At 39.2% G+C, this 19,947-nt stretch overlaps 3 protein-coding genes across 4 annotated transcripts; 1 reads left to right on the top strand and 2 right to left on the bottom strand.

Moving 5' to 3' along the window:
* On the bottom strand, nt 1-4,472 carry LOC133730496 (uncharacterized). The gene is made up of 9 exons (XM_062158074.1): nt 4,167-4,472; nt 3,894-4,098; nt 3,503-3,593; nt 3,129-3,274; nt 2,447-2,690; nt 1,869-1,973; nt 1,603-1,785; nt 1,163-1,364; nt 1-731 (listed from the first exon to the last, which is right to left on the bottom strand). Exons 1-9 carry the CDS (start codon nt 4,333-4,335, stop codon nt 238-240), a joined length of 1,839 nt encoding a protein of 612 aa, XP_062014058.1. The 5' UTR covers nt 4,336-4,472; the 3' UTR covers nt 1-237.
* A 170-nt stretch (nt 4,473-4,642) lies between these two features.
* Nucleotides 4,643-11,776, bottom strand: LOC133730495 (uncharacterized). The gene is made up of 5 exons (XM_062158072.1): nt 10,107-11,776; nt 9,002-10,023; nt 8,443-8,859; nt 5,477-8,035; nt 4,643-5,238 (listed from the first exon to the last, which is right to left on the bottom strand). The coding sequence occupies exons 1-4, from the start codon at nt 11,269-11,271 to the stop codon at nt 5,525-5,527; spliced, it is 5,115 nt and encodes a 1,704-aa protein (XP_062014056.1). The 5' UTR covers nt 11,272-11,776; the 3' UTR covers nt 4,643-5,238; nt 5,477-5,524.
* Nucleotides 11,777-12,932: 1,156 nt separating this feature from the next.
* Nucleotides 12,933-18,185, top strand: LOC133731533 (ATP-dependent zinc metalloprotease FTSH 9, chloroplastic-like). Of its 2 annotated transcripts, XR_009856703.1 has the most exons (14): nt 12,933-13,961; nt 14,266-14,331; nt 14,420-14,554; nt 14,683-14,748; nt 15,067-15,252; nt 15,345-15,431; nt 15,551-15,664; nt 15,782-15,906; nt 16,032-16,140; nt 16,245-16,370; nt 16,562-16,879; nt 16,966-17,089; nt 17,537-17,717; nt 17,829-18,185. XR_009856703.1 is itself a non-coding variant. In XM_062158898.1 (13 exons), exons 1-13 carry the CDS (start codon nt 13,098-13,100, stop codon nt 17,662-17,664), a joined length of 2,448 nt encoding a protein of 815 aa, XP_062014882.1. In that variant the 5' UTR covers nt 12,933-13,097; the 3' UTR covers nt 17,665-18,185. The 2 variants fall into 2 exon arrangements, 1 of the variants encoding a protein (XP_062014882.1); XM_062158898.1 differs by having other exon boundaries at nt 17,537-18,185.
* The last annotated feature ends 1,762 nt before the right edge of the window (nt 18,186-19,947 follow it).

Genomic DNA, 19,947 nt, shown 5'->3' with positions numbered 1-19,947 from the left:
TATGACAAGTTAACTATTGTGCATTGATGTGATCATAACATTCTCAGCAAACATCTCACACATACACAGATGATCATGTCCAAATTGATTATCCTTATTCAATTAGTACACATTAAAAATTGAGCACAGACACCTTTGACATCAACAGAGACTCAGCCGTTCTGCTTTAACGCCTTGAACAGATTCAAGGAACTTGGTCTAGTAAGGACTTGAGAATGGCCTCGGTCATCAATCTATCTAGTGTGTAGCATTGTCCTTATTGTATTTCAAACCGAAGCCGAAAGGAAACAAAGGGTCATATGAATTGCTTCCAACATTTAATGGCAGCTGTATAATACTTCTAAACCATGTCACCGGTAGCTTGCCCTCGAAGTCATAATCTCCAAAGATAACATCTGTAATCCCCTCTCCTTCACTACCAGGCAACCAAGCAGCAATGAAAGCATCCATCTTTTCCAGGAGATTTGGCTCTAAAGTTAAGGGTCTTCCCGATATCAGAATCACCAATGCGGGGATTCGGTCTGCAACTGAGCTTATGATATCAGGTCCACTAAAAGGGATCACAAGCTCCGATTTGTCACCAGTGAATTCTGCATATGGATCTTCACCAACAGCTACAATTGCGAAAGAGATATCTTGACGTGCTAAGGTGTCTGTTGATGGATATGGCTCATAAATTATTTCTGTTTCTTCTCCAACTGCCTTCTGGATAGCTTCCAAGATGGTTGTGCCTATGAAAAGAGTTTTGAAATGTAAATCCAATCAGTTAAGTTTGCCTGTCCAAGCTAGCTTAAATCAAAAACATGAAAATTCACAATCGATGAATTCTTGTCCTCAACAGAATTGCAGCAGAAATTATTAGACTATTTTTCACCCCAAAGAAAACTTTGGTTTAAGGTGACTATAGAGACAACAATGATTTAACGAGTAACACATTGTTGGATTTACGAGTTACAAGAAAAGAGAATTCTGCAACCTATTTTATTATGATGGGCTTCAAATATTTTCATACTTTTGGTTCAATTTGAAATAAAAAATTTACCGTAAAAACCTAAGGACCTAGTATCATGAAGTCTTCGACCAAAAAAACGTTAATAATGACCATGCATTCAACATATAACCATATTAATTATTAAAATCAGGAAATAGAAACGTTCCATACCAATTGTTATCCTGCCACTTTTTCCATCCCAAGTAGCTGTCCATCCTCCACACTGATATCCAAGATCATCAGCATGTGTTCCAGTAACAAGAATTCTTTTAGCTTTTCTATCTAATGGAAGAAAAGGCTTTTTTGGGTCCTTTCCATTCTTCAACAGTACCAAGGACTTGCGGACAGCTTCGCGTGCTAAATCTCTATGCGGCTGCACAACATACAGTATAGTGATATTAGTAAAAGCGGTATATCAGGTATTAAAATGATTTGGGCTGTTTATATAAGATGATTGGTAATATTAAAGCATTGAATTTATCCACTAATGCCTCAAAACAGGAGTAGTATTACTGAGTATATGCCCAATATGGAACGTTCAAATAATAATATGCAAAGCATGTGTTTCTGAATCAGGTGAACATAACATACGCTGAGTTTGCAAATTTTACCTTGCAACCAACTATGTCAAGCAAAGATCTATCGGCAAAGGGATGCTCGAAAAGACCAGCAACAAACTTGACTCTCAGTATTCTTTCAACAGCATCATCTATTCTGGACATTGGTATCTCCCCATGTTCCACTAGATATACTAAATCCTCCACAAACTGTTCAAATTTGAAAGGCACCATAACCTGCATATACAAACATAGTAAACTCAAGGAAGCAACGAATAGTTTAGGCTTTCAAACTTGGACTATAATAGGTAGTTATGTACCATGTCAATTCCAGCATTAATGCCAGATAAAATGCAGAATCTATTGTTTGACCCTGGAGGTTCGCAAATTTTGTCAAGTGCTGCCCAGTCAGAGATCACAAAACCCTGCAGCAGAGCATACCTTGATATTTATCCGGACATACAGAAATTTAATGGCACAGAAACTGCATTTAATTAATCACACCAAAAATATGAAAGCGGCATTTAATAGACTAATACCAAGGAATAATGTGCCACCATTTTTAAATTGAAGTTTTCTGTATCACTCTAATGTTAACAAAATTGTTCACTTGGAAGTATATGAGGAGCCCAGAAATCTACTAATTAATCAATCAAAATGTGCAGTACTGTATTTTGTATTGAATGTCTGATTTGGTTACTATGCTTACTATTACTGAGGAAACATGAAATACCAATACTATTGTACTTTGGAGGAAAATAATCAAATTCACAGTAGAGTATCAAAAATATACTGCCTTGTACTGATAGGGTAATGACTGAGGAGGGTATGGGTAAATTCATGGGGTCATATTGTTCAATGATTCCTTTTTTTTTTTTAACATCATCTGATTTTTTACCTTAAAACCTAGCTTATCTTTCAGAACTTCTGTCAGGAGAAAGCGATCGGCATGTAGTTTACTTCCATTCCAGCTGGAAAAGGATGCCATGACAGTGGAAACTCCTTGAGAAATACAGTCCAGATATGGTGCCATATGAATCCTCTCTAAGTCATCATAAGATGATATGGTATTCCCCTCATTTAGACCTTTATGTGTACCCCCATCTCCAACAAAATGCTTGGCACATGCAATAGTATTGTTTCTGGAATAAAAAGAAGGTAAAATTAAGAAACAATTTCTGATACTTGAGAGAACTAGATAGGACTTAGATTGGAATACAATATCAACTCATCAACTCATCAAGGGATGAATGTGTTGAGAGAGATGAAAAAGAGAGTACATGCAGAAGATCTATGATGACGTAATTTACATGATATTGGTACAAGTAGGAAGAAAAATCTTCAGAAACCAATCTTATTGGTGTCCAGGTGCATCAATCTCCAACAAGTATTCTTTATTTTACTTTTCTGTTTTCTAATTCGCATGGAACAGTGTTTGAAAACATATAAAGGACAATTTGATTTCTTTGAATGAAGATTATTAAGGACCGAAATGTATTACTTGACATATTCAGACAATATGAAATATATTTGGCAAAAAAGTACAGATAGAGATTTCAATACTAGTAAGTCCTCTTTACCTTCCCATTACAAAAGGGTAACCCTTTTCATGTCCTTGGGGTGGCTTCCCCTGCAAGCCTGAAATAATAGATGTCATCTTTCGAACAATTTCAGTGTCTTCACTGTAACTCTCATAGCATCTTCCCCATCTGGGATCTCTACATACCTATCATAACCCATTTACATGAATATACTAATAAGATCAAATGTCAAGTTAAGATAGTACACTCCACAATAGTATTCTATAAAAATCAATCAAGTCATGAATTGCTAATTTAATCATAGACACAAACTGTGACACCAGTACCACAGTAATCTTTTCCGGCTAAAGAAACATTTTATGGATTGACATTGCAGTCTAATGAACTGGTTACATATATCCATAATGACTTACAGCCACACAGGGAGCAAAAGTGTACTGCATGCCGCTCGCCCTGACTTCAATAGCAGTTGCCACACCAATCCTCTCAGCCAAATCTGCATCTCTGTCACATAATTTAAAGTTTTAGGGACAAAGGAGGGGATTGACTGTTGAAAAGGTTTGGATCATAATGAGTCACTGAAATCCCCTTTTTTTCTATAACCATGTTACTTGACGTGAAAGCAAAGTATCAATAGGACACGACTGAAACACACAACACCAACAGAAAATGAAACCTGATCATCACATACTCACACACAACACCAACATTACAAAACATTTCAATTCTGGGATTTACAATCCCAACTTAAATGGAGTTTCCCACATTTTCTTACTAAACCCAAGAAAGGCATCAAAGACTAACCTGGTAGCCCCAAGACCAACATTGTGAGGGAAAATGGTGGCACCATACACATTATTGTTCCCATGAACCGCATCAATCCCATACACAATCGGAATCTGGAGCCGGGTTTCGAGAGCGGACCTCTGAAACCCGTCCACCATATCGGCCCAGTCCGCCGACTCAGCATTCTCAAACGGCCCACTGCCTCCAGCACTCAGTATACTCCCTGATACAATTCAGTCCGCCATCATCATCAATGACGTAATAAATATATAAACATAGGGAAAAAGGTACCTATGTAGAAGTCTTTAATGGCAGAAGGGGTGGCAACCCGACGCTCTATTTGGGTCATCTGGCCCACTTTTTCTCTCAAAGTCATGCGAGACAGGAGGTCCTTCACTCGAGCTTCAATGGGCTCATTTGGGTTTCTGTATATGCAATTCAAGTCCTCAGCTTTTTCCATCTTCGAAGCTACTACTACTACCCAATAAGCTCTTCAGCTTCTTTAGCCTCTCAGTTCAAAAACCCAGGTAAACAATCTGAAACTTCTAGTGAAGTGGGTAGCTAGAGTTGCATTGCTTCATTATTATAGACCCATCATATTGAATTGAGTAGTGGTAGGTAGAATTAGAGGCCAGCTTCCTCTTCTTCCTAAATGATTGGAGGTCAAAACTAACTTTCTGGTGGATTTGGGTGCTGCTTTTCTATACTAGGCTTGGTTAGTTGACTGTTTGTCAGCTAAATACAGGGGTAATTTGGGCAACTTGTTCATTAATCATTTAATCATAGGAAGATAGGGAGGAGAAAGAGCACAACTTGTCTATGACAAATCTGGTTTTTATTATATAACAGTTTGAAAATGAAAGCTTCGTTCTTTGCTTCTTATAGTACCCAAAAATGGATAAAATATGTCTTGGTACAAAGAACATATCTACAAACTAAAGAGGGAAATGAAAAATGAAGTTTAACATGTTACATATGCTTTTAAAGCTTTCCTACTCTACTCTTCTTGAAATTCATATGAATCAGGTAAACTGTGATTGCACATCATATTACCTATCCCTTTACACCAGTTGCATGAACGAGGAAATTACTTTTTACTGTCCACTTTGAATATGAATCAACAGCCTGTGCACAACATTGATTTTTGATTCACACTGTAGTATTGTACATCTTGGCAGGCTATTCCAAGTTGCCTCCTGCTTAAATTAAACTGGCTTTGATGAATGTGTGAACTCCACAGGTTCGCCTTCACTTCCTCCGATAGGCTTTCTTCTTCCTGCACGTCTTCCTTGTCACTCGCTACTGAGATCACTAGCTTCACTAATAACTTCTTCAGGGACTTCCTTGGAGAATTTTCAGGTTCCTGTTCAATTGAACAAAATTTGTATACGTTAGTCCGAGTTATCTTTTTGCTGGTATGTTGGAAATTTTCTTTTAAATTTCTTGTCCGTTATACACAATTTAAAGTATATAGTGTGGTTGTTCAGAAAGAATAAAATGTAACTATGTAAAGCAAAACACAATGAAGTTTGTGAAGTGTTGCTTGATCGTCCAAAAGAAAAAACTGTTACTGAAATGTAAAAGTTATATATCTTGTTTACCTTTCTAAGTACTGTGATACATTTTCAGCATCTTCAACAATTTGTTCGTCATGTTTTGATTTCTTCAACTGATTTTTTCAATTCCACAGGAGCCTCAACTTTATTTTGCGGTACATTACCAATTTCTTCAGCTGATTTTTTCAATTCTGTAACAGCCTCGTTTGCCTTTTGTGCTAAAGTTCCAATCTCGTCAGTTGTTTTTTTCATCTCTGCAGCAACCTCTGTTGCTTTTTGTGAAACATTTCCAGTTTCCACAGTTGGGCTTTTCAACATGGTAGAAACCTCTTTTGCTTTTTCTGATACATCTTCACTTTTTTTAGCTGGATTTTTCAGTTCTGCAGCAACCTCAGATCCTTTTTGCGACACATTTGCGATTTCTTCAACAGTTTTTTTAATTTCCAATGGAGCTTCTTTTTCTTTTTGTGATACACTTCCATTTACTTCAGCTGGTCTTTTCAGTTCTGCAGTTGTATCTGGTGCTTTTTGCAATGCATTTCCAATATCTTCAGATGGTTTTTTCAATTCTGCAGTAGCACCTGTTGCATTTTGTAAGACACTTCCGATATCTGTCTTAGATTTTTTCATTTCTGCAGTAGCTCCAGTTGCATTTTCTGATACACTTCCAGTTTCTTTAGCTGGACTTGTCAATTCTACAGCAGTCTTAGTGGCCTTTTGCATTAAGCTTGCAGTGTCTTCAGCTTGGTTTTTCACTTCTGGTGGACCCTCTGTAGCTTGGTTCCTCACACCTGCATTAGCCTCTGTTTCCTTTTGCGTTATGCTCCCACTTTCTTTGTCTGATTTTTTTAACTCCTGAAGAACCTCTGTTTCTTTTTTTGTTACAGACTCTGCAGAAGCCTCTATTAATTTTTTGGATACACTCCCAACTTCTTCACTTGATCTTTTCAATTCTGTAGAAGCCTCTGCTGCTTTTTGTGAAACACTTGCTGTTTCTTCAACTGATTTTTTCAACTCTGCAGAAGCCTCTATTGGTTTTTCTGATCCACTCCCAACTTCTTCACTTGATCTTTTCAACAGAGCCTCTGCTGGTTTTTGTGATGCTCTTTGTATTTCTTCAGCTGGTTTTTTCAATTCTAGAGCAGTCGTTGTTGCTTTTTGTGATACACTTTCTACTTTTTCAACTTGTTTCTTCAATTCTGCAGAAGCCTCTGTTGCTTTTTGTGAACCACTTTCAATTCTTTCAGCTGGTTTTTTCACTTCTGCAGGAGCCTCAGATGCTACTTTTTCAACTTGTTTCTTCAATTCTGCAGGAGCCTCTGTTGCTTTTTGTGAATCACTTTCAATTCTTTCAGCTGGTTTTTTCACTTCTACAGGAGCCTCTGATGCTTTTTTCAACTCCTGAAGAACCTCTGTTTCTTTTTTTGTTACAGACTCTGCAGAAGCCTCTATTGATTCTTTCGATACACTCCCAACTTCTTCACTTGATCTTTTCAATTCTGCAGAAGCCTCTGCTGCTTTTGGTGGAACACTTGCTGTTTCTTCAACTGATTTTTTCAACTCTGCAAAAGCCTCTATTGGTTTTTTCAATACACTCCCAACTTCTTCACTTGATCTTTTCAATTCTGCAGGAGCCTCTGCTGCTTTTTGTGATGCACTTTGTATTTCTTCAGCTGGTTTTTTCAATTCTGGAGCAGTTGTTGTTGCTTTTTGTGCTACACTTTCTACTTTTTCAATGTGTTCCTTCAGTTCTGCAGAAGCCTCTGTTGCTTTTTGTGAATCACTTTCAATTCTTTCAGCTGGTTTCTTCACTTCTGCAGGAGCCTCTGATGCTTTTTTCAACTCCTGAAGAATCTCTGTTTCTTTTTTTGTTACAGACTCTGCAGAAGCCTCTATTAATTTTTTGGATACACTCCCAACTTCTTCACTTGATCTTTTCAATTCTGCAGAAGCCTCTGCTGCTTTTTGTGAAACACTTGCTGTTTCTTCAACTGATTTTTTCAACTCTGCAGAAGCCTCTATTGGTTTTTTTGATACACTCCCAACGTCTTCAGTTGATCTTTTCAATTCTGCAAGAGCCTCTGCTGGTTTTGGTGATACACTTTGTATTTCTTCAGCTGGTTTTTTCAATTCTTGAGCAGTCGTTGTTGCTTTTTGTGATACACTTTCTACTTTTTCATCTTGTCTCTTCAATTCTGCAGGAGCCTCTGTTGCTTTTTGTGAATCACTTTCAATTCTTTCAGCTGGTTTTTTCACTTCTGCAGGAGCCTCTGATGCTTTTTGTGATATCCTCCCAATTTCTTCAGCTACTTTTTTTGATTCTCCAGGAGCGACTGCTTCTTTTTGCAGTACACTCCCAACTTCTTCAGCTGGTTTTTTCAATTCTGGAGCTAGCTCTGTTTCTTTTTGCTTTACATCTCTTTTGTCTGTTTTCTTCAATTCTGCATTAGCCTCTGTTGCTTTTTGGGATACAATCCCAACTTCTTCAGCTGGTTTTTTCAATTCTGCAGCAATTTCCTTTCCTTGTGGTGAGACATCTTCTGCTGGTTTTTTCAGTATAATGTTGGCTTCCTTAGTGGACTTCTCCGGAGGCTTACATTGTTCCTGTTGAATATGAAAATGCTAACATAAGTCCAACCGGTTTTTGTGAATTGCAATTTTGGTACTACACACTTTGAGATCTTATTAGTAGAGAACCAAATAAAGAAAACATGAAATTTAATCAAACGCTTGTTTATTGATGTTTGAGATTTATAGTTGACTAAGCTGAGCTATTAGATTAGATTGTAGCAAAATATAAGAATTAAGAGAAATGAACTGCTTCCTGTTCTAGACTAATAAAATATCAATTGTTTTTATTCTTGGTGTTTCTTTCTTCTTTTCTTGGTGGTTTTTATATATTTGTCAATATAGTTATGTTTCTTATTGAAAGATAGATCAAGGTTCAGTAGCATCAATAAAGACTGACTTTCTATCTAATAATGTGTTTCAGTCATTCATGAGTCACAAACCTCTTGAGTCGCCAAATTTTGCTGAACAGCTGATGCAATGGGATCTTTAGAAGCCTGCCTTTCCTCAGAAATTTTATTTTGTGAAGTACGTTGCTCATCTTTACTGTCTTGATTTGGATTAGTGTTCTTTATAGCATCAATTGGCTTTAACATGTCCTTGCTGCCCTCATTTTTAGTTACCTTTTGAGGATCTCCTGCAGGATTATTATTGTCCTTTATTGGTTGTATCACAGGATTTACAGAATCTCCCTCCTTGCTACTTGATTCTCCAACAGTCCCCTCACTTGGTTTTGACATCCCACTCTTCGCTTCACCATCTCTGTCTTTCTTCTTCTTTTCATCTTTCAAATCATTGATTGTGTTGGCAGCCACAGCATTCACCTTAGTAGTCTCATCAGGAGGATTAGATGATGATCCCTGTTTTATATGAAAAGAGATCAGAAAGAGAGTTATTAAAATAAATGATTACTGGACAGATACTTATGTATTATATAGCAAATGGATAGAAGAATAGTTATTTCTTTACTATAATACTTCGTTGCAGCTCAAAACTACTGACCTTTGGTTGAGATACTAACTTCTCTGACGACTTCAGTTTTTCGACTTGATTTACAGGTGAAGGTGCATTTGACAAACCAGAAGTGCTTGGCTTCCCAACTTCTTCCACTACTTGTCTGACATCCTCTAAACTCATTGAATGGGTTCTACTGTCTGCTTTTATTCCTGTCATTGTAGATGACAATGAGTACATGTCATCTAGTTCATCCGGCTGTTGCAAATGCATGGAGGATTCAGCAACGTCCTTGGTGTTCTTACAGCTGTTTCCTGAAAATCCCATGCTTGGTAAGTCCTTCTCACTGAAGCCACGCATGTCCCTGAATTTTGATTCACTTTCTTCTGTTCTGGATGATTGAGATGATGATGCTGCCCACATATACTCTCTCTCGAAGTCCCCATCTAAGTTCAGTGATTCTCTATCAGTGGGCGAATTCGCCCCATCAACTGTTAGCGGAGGTGAACCAATGTCTGAAACCTCCACCTGCAGATCAGAAGCGATAGAGTACGTGGGAGTATGACAAGGACCCCTCTCTGCATAAAACAAACGGTCTTCCAATCTTCCCCTTTCATTTGATGGGCTAGGAATTGAACAGTTAAGAGGTTTAGGCGGAACACGTCCCACTCTTGATGCTGCATGTTGAGAGAATCCAGATCTATTAGCAGTAAAGTGGCGTTCATCTTCTTCCGATGAGGTTGACTCATCATTGCTGTCATCAGTTACATGTGGCTCCATGTGAGCTGCACTTCTAGTAGACATTACATCCACATTTTGATCATTTTTCGTCTCTCTCATTTCTTTGATATCAGTCTCTCTTTGGGTTTGTCTACTTCTTTCGTTTTTGGCTTCCCCTGAAGTTGTCACTTGATTACGTGTTGTAGCTTCGCTGTCAACAACTTCAGAAATGCTGTCAATATGGGAGATGTTTTTTGCTTCTACTTCTGCCAAAAGTGTTTCAACAAGCTCGTCATGCTCTCCTTTGTTCGACAGCATTCTTTCAATACGCCTATCATGAGGTCCCAAATCTGAAGGAAAAATTACAGTCAGGAAAATTACAAGTAACAAAGGCATTTATGGAAGAAGGAAACAGATGAAAAGTCTGCATTACCTGATTGGTTTCTGAATCTTGAGAACCCCACTCCATCTACTGCTCTGTTCCTAGGTTCTAATGGGTAAGCAGCACCGTAACAGAAGCTCTCATGCCTACAATATAGCATGTCTTTCTGGGCGACTGCTGTGAATTCTTGTTGGAAACTATCTGCCTTAAGATCCGGCTTCTCCTCCAGTGCATCATATGGAAGATCAAATGGGTTTTTCGCTGGGAACATTACCGAAGGGGCTGAACCAGGCGTTTGCATGCCGTCCATCTCAGTAATGAATGGATTGTTCTTTGCAATAAAAAGGGGAGCAATTTGACTTGGTAGGATAGTATCCAAGTCAATTAGGCCTTTCTCAATCTGCATTTTGAATAACTTTCTTGCTCTTCTTCTGGCAATCAAACTCTCCAGTCTCTTGTTTCTTTCTATCTCGGAATGTCCAAGATCCATTAGATTCCTTTGATCATCGTCTGTCCACTGCACTGCCTTAGTCCCATCCTGTTGTGCTGCTTCTTCCTTCCTACCACCACCTTCAAAATTTTCAGACTCGTCATCGGATGAGCTTGATGACAAGATATCTCGATCAGAATCTAGGATCGAATGGTCGTCATTAAGCACTTGAATGGATTCAGCGGTGGACCTTTTTGCATTGGAACTCTCTCCATGATCAAATGCTCTTTCTCTCTCGCGCATGTTCAAGGCCCTTACTTCTTTGCCAAGCAAGACAGTTTTACTAACCAAATCAATAGGAGAAGTTGCCAATGTAGACAACTCTTTTTCCTTCTTCTCGCTTTGTGCATCCCATTGCCTTTTGACATTAGTTCGTCTACTCTTCTGCTTTTGTATGCAAGAGCTCCCGTCTCGATTAACCACAGCAGCACCTCCAGCAGATCCAGAATTTTTACCCGGCATTTTATTACTTCTCGGTTTCTCATTTCGCTTGGCTTCTAGGATTATCAGTCCTCCAGAAGTCCAAAAAATTCTAACAAGAATAGCCACGCAGACGAGAAATGGAGAGAAGAAAACAAATAGATTGAAAAATGCATAAAGGAGGAACAAGAATAAAAAAGCGCCTGAAACAAAGGGGTGGTTCTGCATACACTTGGAACTGGTTCCCATCGAAAAGTGAAGGAACCTCCATACACAAACTAGTATATCCTCTGCACCAAAACCCATATCTATAATCTATACAAGAACAGGACCAATATAAACCAAGTGAATTCTAAACACCTATGAGGTATACACACATTCAAACCTAGCACAATTTGGGCACTAGTACTAGGAATTTAGAAATGTAAAATCAGAAGCAGACCCACATTCTGAAAAGAAACGAAACTCGGGTTTCGGCGAAGGCGAAGCAAAGAGATGAGTGGGGAGCAACAAGAAATCCAGAAATGGGGGATGATGTTTTTGATAGAAAACCATAAGAGAATGTGAGAAGCACAAAGGAAGAGCTAAACAAGAAAAAAGGAGGCTCAAAAATGGCGAAGTATCACAATCTTTGCTTTGTTTTCCGGTGAAGCTCTGGATTTGGGTTTTCCAATTTTAGCAATTTTAATTTTTGCTTGGCTGATGGCTCTGTTAGATCCTTTATTGTAGGACTACTTCAGCTTCTGTCTCTACTTTCTTTCTCCTCCATCATTCTAATGACACAATAAGGACAAAATAGCAAACAGGTATTTCCAAGAATTGGCGGTTGTTTTTCACTTAATATTGTATACACTGCTTTCGGGTTAAGGTCCAGTAGGTGCCAAATTGGAGCATGTTTAAGTTGAATTTCGGTTGTAATTGGACTGTTAGAGTAGATTTCTTTTATTTATTTATTTTTTCTATCAAGGCATAGAAACCACCAAACATTGGATGGAATAACATTTTGGTTTCGCAATGTTTCAAACATAGACTTAAGCGATAACCAGTCGTCTCATTAATTGAAAAATTAATGTATAGAATCAAACAACCGAGAGATTCTTCTGTAGGGCAGACGTATCACGTGTTTAGTAGGACTGACAAATCAGTGCACATGTAGATGGGGTGTTGTGGGTATTCACTTTAATAAAGTAAAGATAGCTTCTGAACACACTTAAAATTTTCTGGGTTTTAGTTGGGCAACCCTACCGTCACGTGGTACATTTGTCCTATGTAAGAATTTCTCATAGGTAGCGTACCCATTGGTTCCGCAGCCTCCGCTTAGGTGCCTAAGCACTAGGTCCATTCCCACCATCGATCATTGCCAAACGATTTTTAGAATATTAGTTATCGCTAATATGTATTTTCTTTTTCCTACATTTTTTGGCTCTGGTTTTGCATAATACAATTATAAGCTGGTCGAGCTAGTGTCACTCAACTTTAACGATTATGTGTCAAATATTATATGATTTAGTGACATAAAAAGTCTCCAATTTATAGGTGTGATGTTGTGAGTTTGACTTACAAAACACTAGTTGTTGATGAAATAAAAATAAAAAAAAGTTTAATTAACATGACATGACAAATAAAAGAGTTGTTACGATGAGACTTGAAGATCATATTGGTTTGCTTGAAGACAATACAAATGGGGGCCGGGAGTCGGGTCCTGCGGTCCTCCTCCCTCCGCCACAAAATCGATAAACACTGGTGGTGCGTTAGCACACGTGTCACTAAACGTCACCTCAGACCACATACCCCCTCCTGGCCCGCGACGCAGACGATCTCCCTGCCAAACTGGATAGCGCTAACAGCCTCCTACGGTAAAAAATAGCCTCAAAACGGAAACTTAACGGCCGAGATCTCCACCTCCGTCTTCATCCAACGGCTCACATTCCAAGTTGAATCTCCGTCTTTTATAACTCTCTTTCTCTCTCCTCTGTGTCCCAAAGCTCCAGCCTTTACCTCAAGAAAACCAAAACCTCCCACCAAAATTGAAAAATTCCTTGGAAAATTAGGATAGAGATTTTTATAGCCTGTGTATAAATATATGAACTTTTTGAATTTGGGTTTCTGGATTTCCTAGGGTTCCGTTTGGGATGTCATCGGCGGTGGAGTATTTACGTCCGACAATCCACACTCGGTTCTGCTTGTACTCCAATTCTAATCTCCGTCACTGCAGTAATGGATTGGGCTTCTTCTTCCTCCGCGGCGCCCAGTCTAGGGTTTTCAGTCCCGACGTGAAACGCTGCGTTTCGGCGGCGCCGTTCCCGAAGGTAGCGAGGGTCTCCGAGAAAAGGTTCGGGCACAATGGAGGAGGGTTCAGGACGGTTAGGGTTTTGGCGAACGAGCCGGAGAGCGATTCCGGCGAGAGGAGCGAGGCAAGCGAGGGGCAGGGTGTGAATGGCCAGACGCCGAGTCCGAGTCCGAGCTCGTCGCCGGCGGCGTCCAATCCGAGAAGAGGAGAGAGGCAGAAGAAGAAAGAGAGCTGGTGGTTTTCGAAAGGAGGGAAATGGAAGTGGCAGCCGATTGTGCAGGCCCAGGAGATTGGGATTCTGCTGTTGCAGTTGGGGATTGTGATTTTCGTTATGCGGTTGCTCCGGCCCGGAATTCCGTTGCCCGGGTCCGACCCGAGGCCGCCGACGACGTTTATTAGTGTGCCGTATAGTGACTTTTTGAGTAAGATTAATACTAACCAGGTGCAGAAGGTGGAGGTTGATGGGGTTCATGTTATGTTTAAGCTCAAGTCGGAGCCGGGTGGTGAGGTGGAGAGTGAAATGAATGGTGCCAGTAAGCTTCAGGAGTCGGAGGCTTTGATAAGAAGTGTGGCGCCGACGAGGAGGGTGGTTTATACGACCACGAGGCCAACTGATATCAAGACGCCGTATGAGAAGATGCTTGAGAATGAGGTGGAGTTTGGGTCGCCGGATAAGCGCTCCGGCGGATTCATGAACTCTGCGATGGTGAGTTTTTGGCTGAACAAGCTGTAGAAATGTTAATATGTTGTGTAAACAGAGCAATGGTTGTGAAGTTACGACTTTGGTTAGTTGTTAAAGTAGTTAGCATAAGCAGTTATGATTAGAGTTCTGAACTCTTAATTGATTTAATGCTTTGAAAATGAGTTTTACAATCTTGATCATCCTCCAACAAATACTACAGTAAGGATGATTTTATCCGCAATATTTCATAATGTGTATTGTAAAAGAATTTTCCAGTACTTCATGCGAGGAAGTTCTAATTTATTGGCATTGGCTCTGCCTTTTGCAGATAGCTTTGTTTTATGTTGCTGTGCTTGCAGGGCTTCTCCACCGGTTCCCTGTTAGCTTTTCTCAGGTGCGAGTCATGTGTTGCGACGTTTTGTTTCTATTTGTACTTTGAAACTTGTGCCCCATGGTTCTGAGTAAATATGTGCTTTGTACAGCATACTGCTGGTCAGATTAGGAATAGAAAACCTGGGGGCTCTGGTGGTGCCAAAACATCTGAACCCTCGGAAGCAATAACCTTTGCTGATGTTGCTGGTGTTGACGAGGCTAAGGAGGAGCTAGAGGAAATTGTGGTATGTTTGACGCTCAATTTACTTTTAAATCAACAATAGATCATTGGTCTTGTAGGAGGTAAAACTTCCTTACTGTTTTCCTAAAATCGTGCGTTTCAATTTTATATATGCTGATGTTTACTTGCCAGGAATTTCTTCGGAATCCAGACAGGTATATACGACTTGGTGCTCGTCCTCCCCGTGGTGTTCTGCTGGTGAGCTTTAATTAGGACTTGATGTCTGAATGCAATTATCATACTTTTTTTAGTGGTCAATTTTGATTCCCAAATATGATACGTCTTTCTATTAGAAATCTCCCATTGTATTAGTATAGAGTGCTCCCTACTAAGGGTACTTTCTGGTCATTGTTTTGCTTCTGGCATCCTATTCTTATTTAGTTTGAATGTAAAGGTGTGCAGTATACCTGGCGAGAAATATTCATGCAAATAGTTTGGAATGTTGGGAATGATATGTAAAAAAATTCCCCCGTTGTTTGTTTCATGGTTGCTAAGTATGGCTTGTATATCTTGCAGGTGGGTCTTCCTGGGACAGGTAAGACTCTTCTTGCAAAGGCTGTGGCTGGGGAAGCTGAAGTACCCTTTATAAGTTGCTCTGCTAGTGAGTTCGTAGAGCTCTATGTGGGCATGGGTGCCTCTCGTGTAAGGGACCTATTTGCACGGGCAAAAAAGGAAGCACCGTCAATAATATTTATTGATGAGGTTTGGATATTGATATGTGATCATGTTGCGTAAGTATCTTGATTCTTGACCTACTACTGTGGATTGAATTTCAAATTTCTTCTGTTTTGCAGATAGATGCTGTGGCAAAAAGTCGTGATGGAAAACACCGCATTGTCAGCAATGACGAGAGAGAACAAACATTGAATCAGTTGCTCACTGTAAGACTCTTGGTGCAACTTAGTTTTGAGCATTTCGGTAACTGGCTACAATAAAATTGTATTTTGGTTTATGATTCCTTTAATAAATTAAATCAAATGAATATTATTTCAACTTGCAGGAGATGGATGGGTTTGACAGCAACTCTGCGGTTATTGTTCTTGGAGCTACTAATCGCGCAGATGTTTTAGACCCGGCACTTCGTCGACCAGGGAGATTTGATCGTGTAGTTATGGTTTGTATTACAGTTGTATATATTACCTATCTGAATGTCAATAATGATATGAAAGCCGCTTCACTTGGAATAAGTTTTTTTCATGTAATTACACATCTTTGTGTGTATAAATGTTAGGTGGAAACGCCTGATAGGATTGGAAGAGAATCAATTCTCAAAGTGCATGTTTCCAAAAAGGAACTTCCTTTAGCTAAAGATGTTTACCTTGGTGACATTGCTTCTATGACCACAGGCTTTACTGGGTAATTGCCTTAGTCTTTCACTCTGTTTAGGTTTGCACTGAACAATGAAAAATTTAAGTGGTTGGAGAAGAAGTCATGCTTGTGACTACTTTATTGCCACTAATTGTTCCAGTACATTTCTGCAGGGCTGATCTTGCAAATTTGGTGAATGAAGCTGCTTTGTTGGCCGGAAGACAAAGCAAGGTGGTTGTGGAAAAGATTGATTTCATTCAGGCTGTGGAGAGATCAATAGCTGTAATTCTCTCTCTCTCTCTCTCTCTCTCTCTCTAAACACACATGTGCACACAATTTTAATGTATGCTAACTCTATGTTCTCTTGGTTGAATTTCTTGTTGTAGGGAATTGAAAAGAAGACTGCCAAGTTGCAGGGATGTGAGAAGGGTGTAGTTGCACGACATGAAGCTGGTCATGCAGTTGTAGGGACAGCTATTGCAAGTCTTGTTGCTGGACAGCCACGTGTGGAGGTGAGTTATTACAGTTTTTTTTTTCCCTTGTTTTTTTTTCTCTCATTGAATTGTTTATAGATCAAATGATGTTTTTATTAGAGTAACTTGAAATCATTTGCAAGAGTTTGTAGATAACTGAAGTCCTGCTCATACAATAGCACATTATTGACTTTCTGTAGAGATATATAACAATAACTATATGTTGACAGAAATTGAGCATATTGCCTAGGACAGGGGGGGCATTGGGCTTTACTTACACTCCTCCAGCGACTGAAGATAGATATTTACTATTCATTGATGAGTTACGTGGACGTTTGGTTACGCTTCTTGGAGGACGCGCAGCAGAGGAGTTTGTATATTCAGGTCGTGTATCAACTGGTGCGCTTGATGACATACGGCGAGCCACGGAAATGGCATATAAAGCAGTATCTGAGTATGGTCTTAATGAGAACATTGGCCCTGTGTCTATAGCAACACTTTCTGCTGGTGGAATGGATGAGTCTGGGGGACTTTTTGGAAGGGATCAGGTCCTGTGTTTTTTTTTTTTTTTTAAAAACTCTATTCCTTGTTAATTTATTTTCTGTAAATGCTGATCCTAGAATGATAATAACAGGGACACCTTGTTAATCTTGCTCAACGAGAGACTCAAGAATTGCTGCAATCTGCTATGGAGGTAGCCCTTTGTGTTGTACGTGCTAATCCTGTTGTTTTGGAGGGCCTTGGTGCTCATTTGGAAGGTAATATTCTTTTGCTTTGTTTTCCTTTTTTCTTATTTAATTATATTATCATGGTATTTCATATGTTCCTAATTTTGTAACTTTGAAAAAGCATCCACATTTTAGTTTACTGGGTTTTCAAATCAGTAGAAACCCACATGACATTGTTTGGGAGATGTTGAATGAAACTTTTATTTGGGTATTTTTGACATGTAGGCATGTTGGGTCAGATGTGAAATTTCTAAATATATACATGAGTTTTAGTGTCGTTGAAAGATGCTTGCTCATGGTTGTAATTCTAAAGAATAAGATTGTGGCTTGTACATATTCTTTTTCTCTCGGGTCTCAATATAATTTTATGTTCTTTTTAGTTGGCAACTTTCGGCTTAGGATGTGGACTCTGCTCCTTGCATCATAAAAGTAACTCTATGCAGTTGACATGGTTTTCTGATAATGTTTCTTTCTCAGAAAAAGAGAAAGTAGAAGGTGAAGAGCTACACAAGTGGTTAAAATTGGTGGTTGCACCAGCAGAACTTGCTGCCTTCATTAAAGGCAAGCAACGGGCCCTTCTTCCATTGCAGACCACCTCTGGTTAACAACTACAATCTTGCTCCTACTCCCCGATGCCAAGTAAATTATGGAGTCACTTATATCCTTTTTGCCACTGTCATGTCAGTGAATTCATCCTATTGATTGGCAGCAACTCACCCGTACAACTTTGTATATTTTCTTATGGTGAATTTTGGGTTCATTTTCGAACGTGCCAGCCTACTCAGCTCTTGGTTTGAACTCACACTTTTCCCACCCAGACAGCAAATAGGGATAGAAACCGGTGATCAGTATCTGCCTGAGCCTTCTCAAGTGTGCCAGCAATATTACTACGACTCAAGCGGGTTGGTAAATGAAACTATTGTACATTGACTATTTGTCTGTTAATAACTACACATTATCTGGCTATTTGTGAAGTTAAGCAATATTAACTCTTAATCACATTATCTGGCTATCCGCAATTGTAATTGCCATCAAGTTGTATACAATATCTGGTTCTTTTTGTTGGTGAACAGTATAGACGATGTTTCTTATATGATAGATATATATTCCGCATTTATTGGTTCAAGGAGTTCAGATGAATGCTGTGCATATTTATAATCTGTTTATGGCCAGTTTTGTCCTTGGTCACTTGGTGTACGGTAAAGTGGAGTCGAATGCGTTAGGTGATGGTTGGTCAGTTTGGCTTTTTCTTTGTTGGGTTTATTGTTTTTCCCTTTGCTGTGCTAGTTTTGTTTTCACTGATGGAGTAGATATGATGATTTTTTAATTTTTTTTTATATATCATTCATCCTGGAATACTGGAATTATGATAGAATCTGGAGAAAAACTGAGTCGAACAATTTTTAAGGTTTGCTTTTCATTTTTTCTCGTTGTGATCAAAAAGAGTATATGTAATCCTTGGCCCAAAGCAATGATGGATAGTAATTGCAGATGATGTTGTGACTTTGATGCATTGATATTTTGGGGTACAAAATATCAGTGTACTTTTCTGAAAGCAACCCATCCATTTTCTCTCTTTTGGTTTTAGCCAAGGAAGAACAGGAAAGCTTTACCTGCAAAAGGACCACTGTACCATGTGGTTCTGTTTCTTTTGTCCATTCACAAAGTCTATTCATTCAGTTGTTTTTAGTGAACTCCCACATGTCTCCCATTTTGATCTCGTTATTATTAGTGAAACAAGCAACTAAAAAAGTTAAATTTGTGTTAAAAGGTTTCCTACATTCTTTCACCACTTGAACGAAAACAAGGGATTGGATCATATAGTACCTTCTTTTTAGATGATTCTATGCACAATGCAATGGGGAAGTAATAGAGGTAACATCAACTAATAAAAATATTATCATTCCTTCAGGGGAAGTGATTGCATAGCCAGTATGCATGGAGTAATTTGCTTGAGATGGGTAACAATCCATTCGGGAAAGCAATTGACAAAATTTCTTTGAGCTTCCTATTCTTTACAAAATAAGTGGCATTATGTCTTCCCTTCCCTTAATTGGAAGCAATGTGGGGCAAGATCGTTACATATGTCAAGAATCATAACAGCCTTTTGTTATTACTTAACCCATGATAGTAAATCTTATGTCCGTCCTTTTTAGCCAATCAACTCTTTTTTCGTATCAATGAATGACACTGAAATTTTGAAATTATTATTCATTGATGTTATATGTCTCAGTTGATGATAATTGATCATTTACATATGCACGAATATCTTATATGCATTAATTATGCCATTATCTCTCATATAAAAAATATATACACTTAATGCGAAAGAACGAACAATGTTATCTATATCCATAATTCTTGTTGTCTTCAGGGGCGTAACTAGGATTCGATAATGGGGTGGGCTAAATTTATTGTGGCAATTTTTTGGGCGAAGTCCAATTTTTTTTTTTTTTGTGACCTGCATAATATCAATGAATCTCATCAATCGATTCAACCCATTCCTAATTATCAATGAATCTCAGGCGGACTGAAACTCTGAAAAGGGGGGGTGGCTCGGTGGCTGGAGCCTGGAACTCTGGAAGGTGGAATCAAAATTGATCTGAAGTTCTGAACGGGGAGATGAGGAGAGTGAGAGTAGGAGGTGGCTCGGTGGACTGAAACTCTGAGAATGGAGGTGGCTCCCGGCTCCGTGGCTCGCAGCGATTGGAGGTGGCTCTGTGGCTCGCAGCGATTGGAGCCTTGGAGGTGGCTCCGTGGCTGGAGCCTGGAACTCTGGAAGAGTGGAAGGCGGAACCAATCTGAAGTTCTGAATGGGGAGACGGGGTTGGTGTTTGAGAGTCGGGACAGACTGGTCTTGGGACCGACTGACCGACAGCAGCAACCCA

The sequence above is a fragment of the Rosa rugosa genome, chromosome 2 (assembly GCF_958449725.1).
Source record: "Rosa rugosa chromosome 2, drRosRugo1.1, whole genome shotgun sequence".
Classification (NCBI taxonomy): Eukaryota; Viridiplantae; Streptophyta; class Magnoliopsida; order Rosales; family Rosaceae; genus Rosa; species Rosa rugosa.
This window is presented reverse-complemented; position numbering and strand designations above follow the sequence as displayed.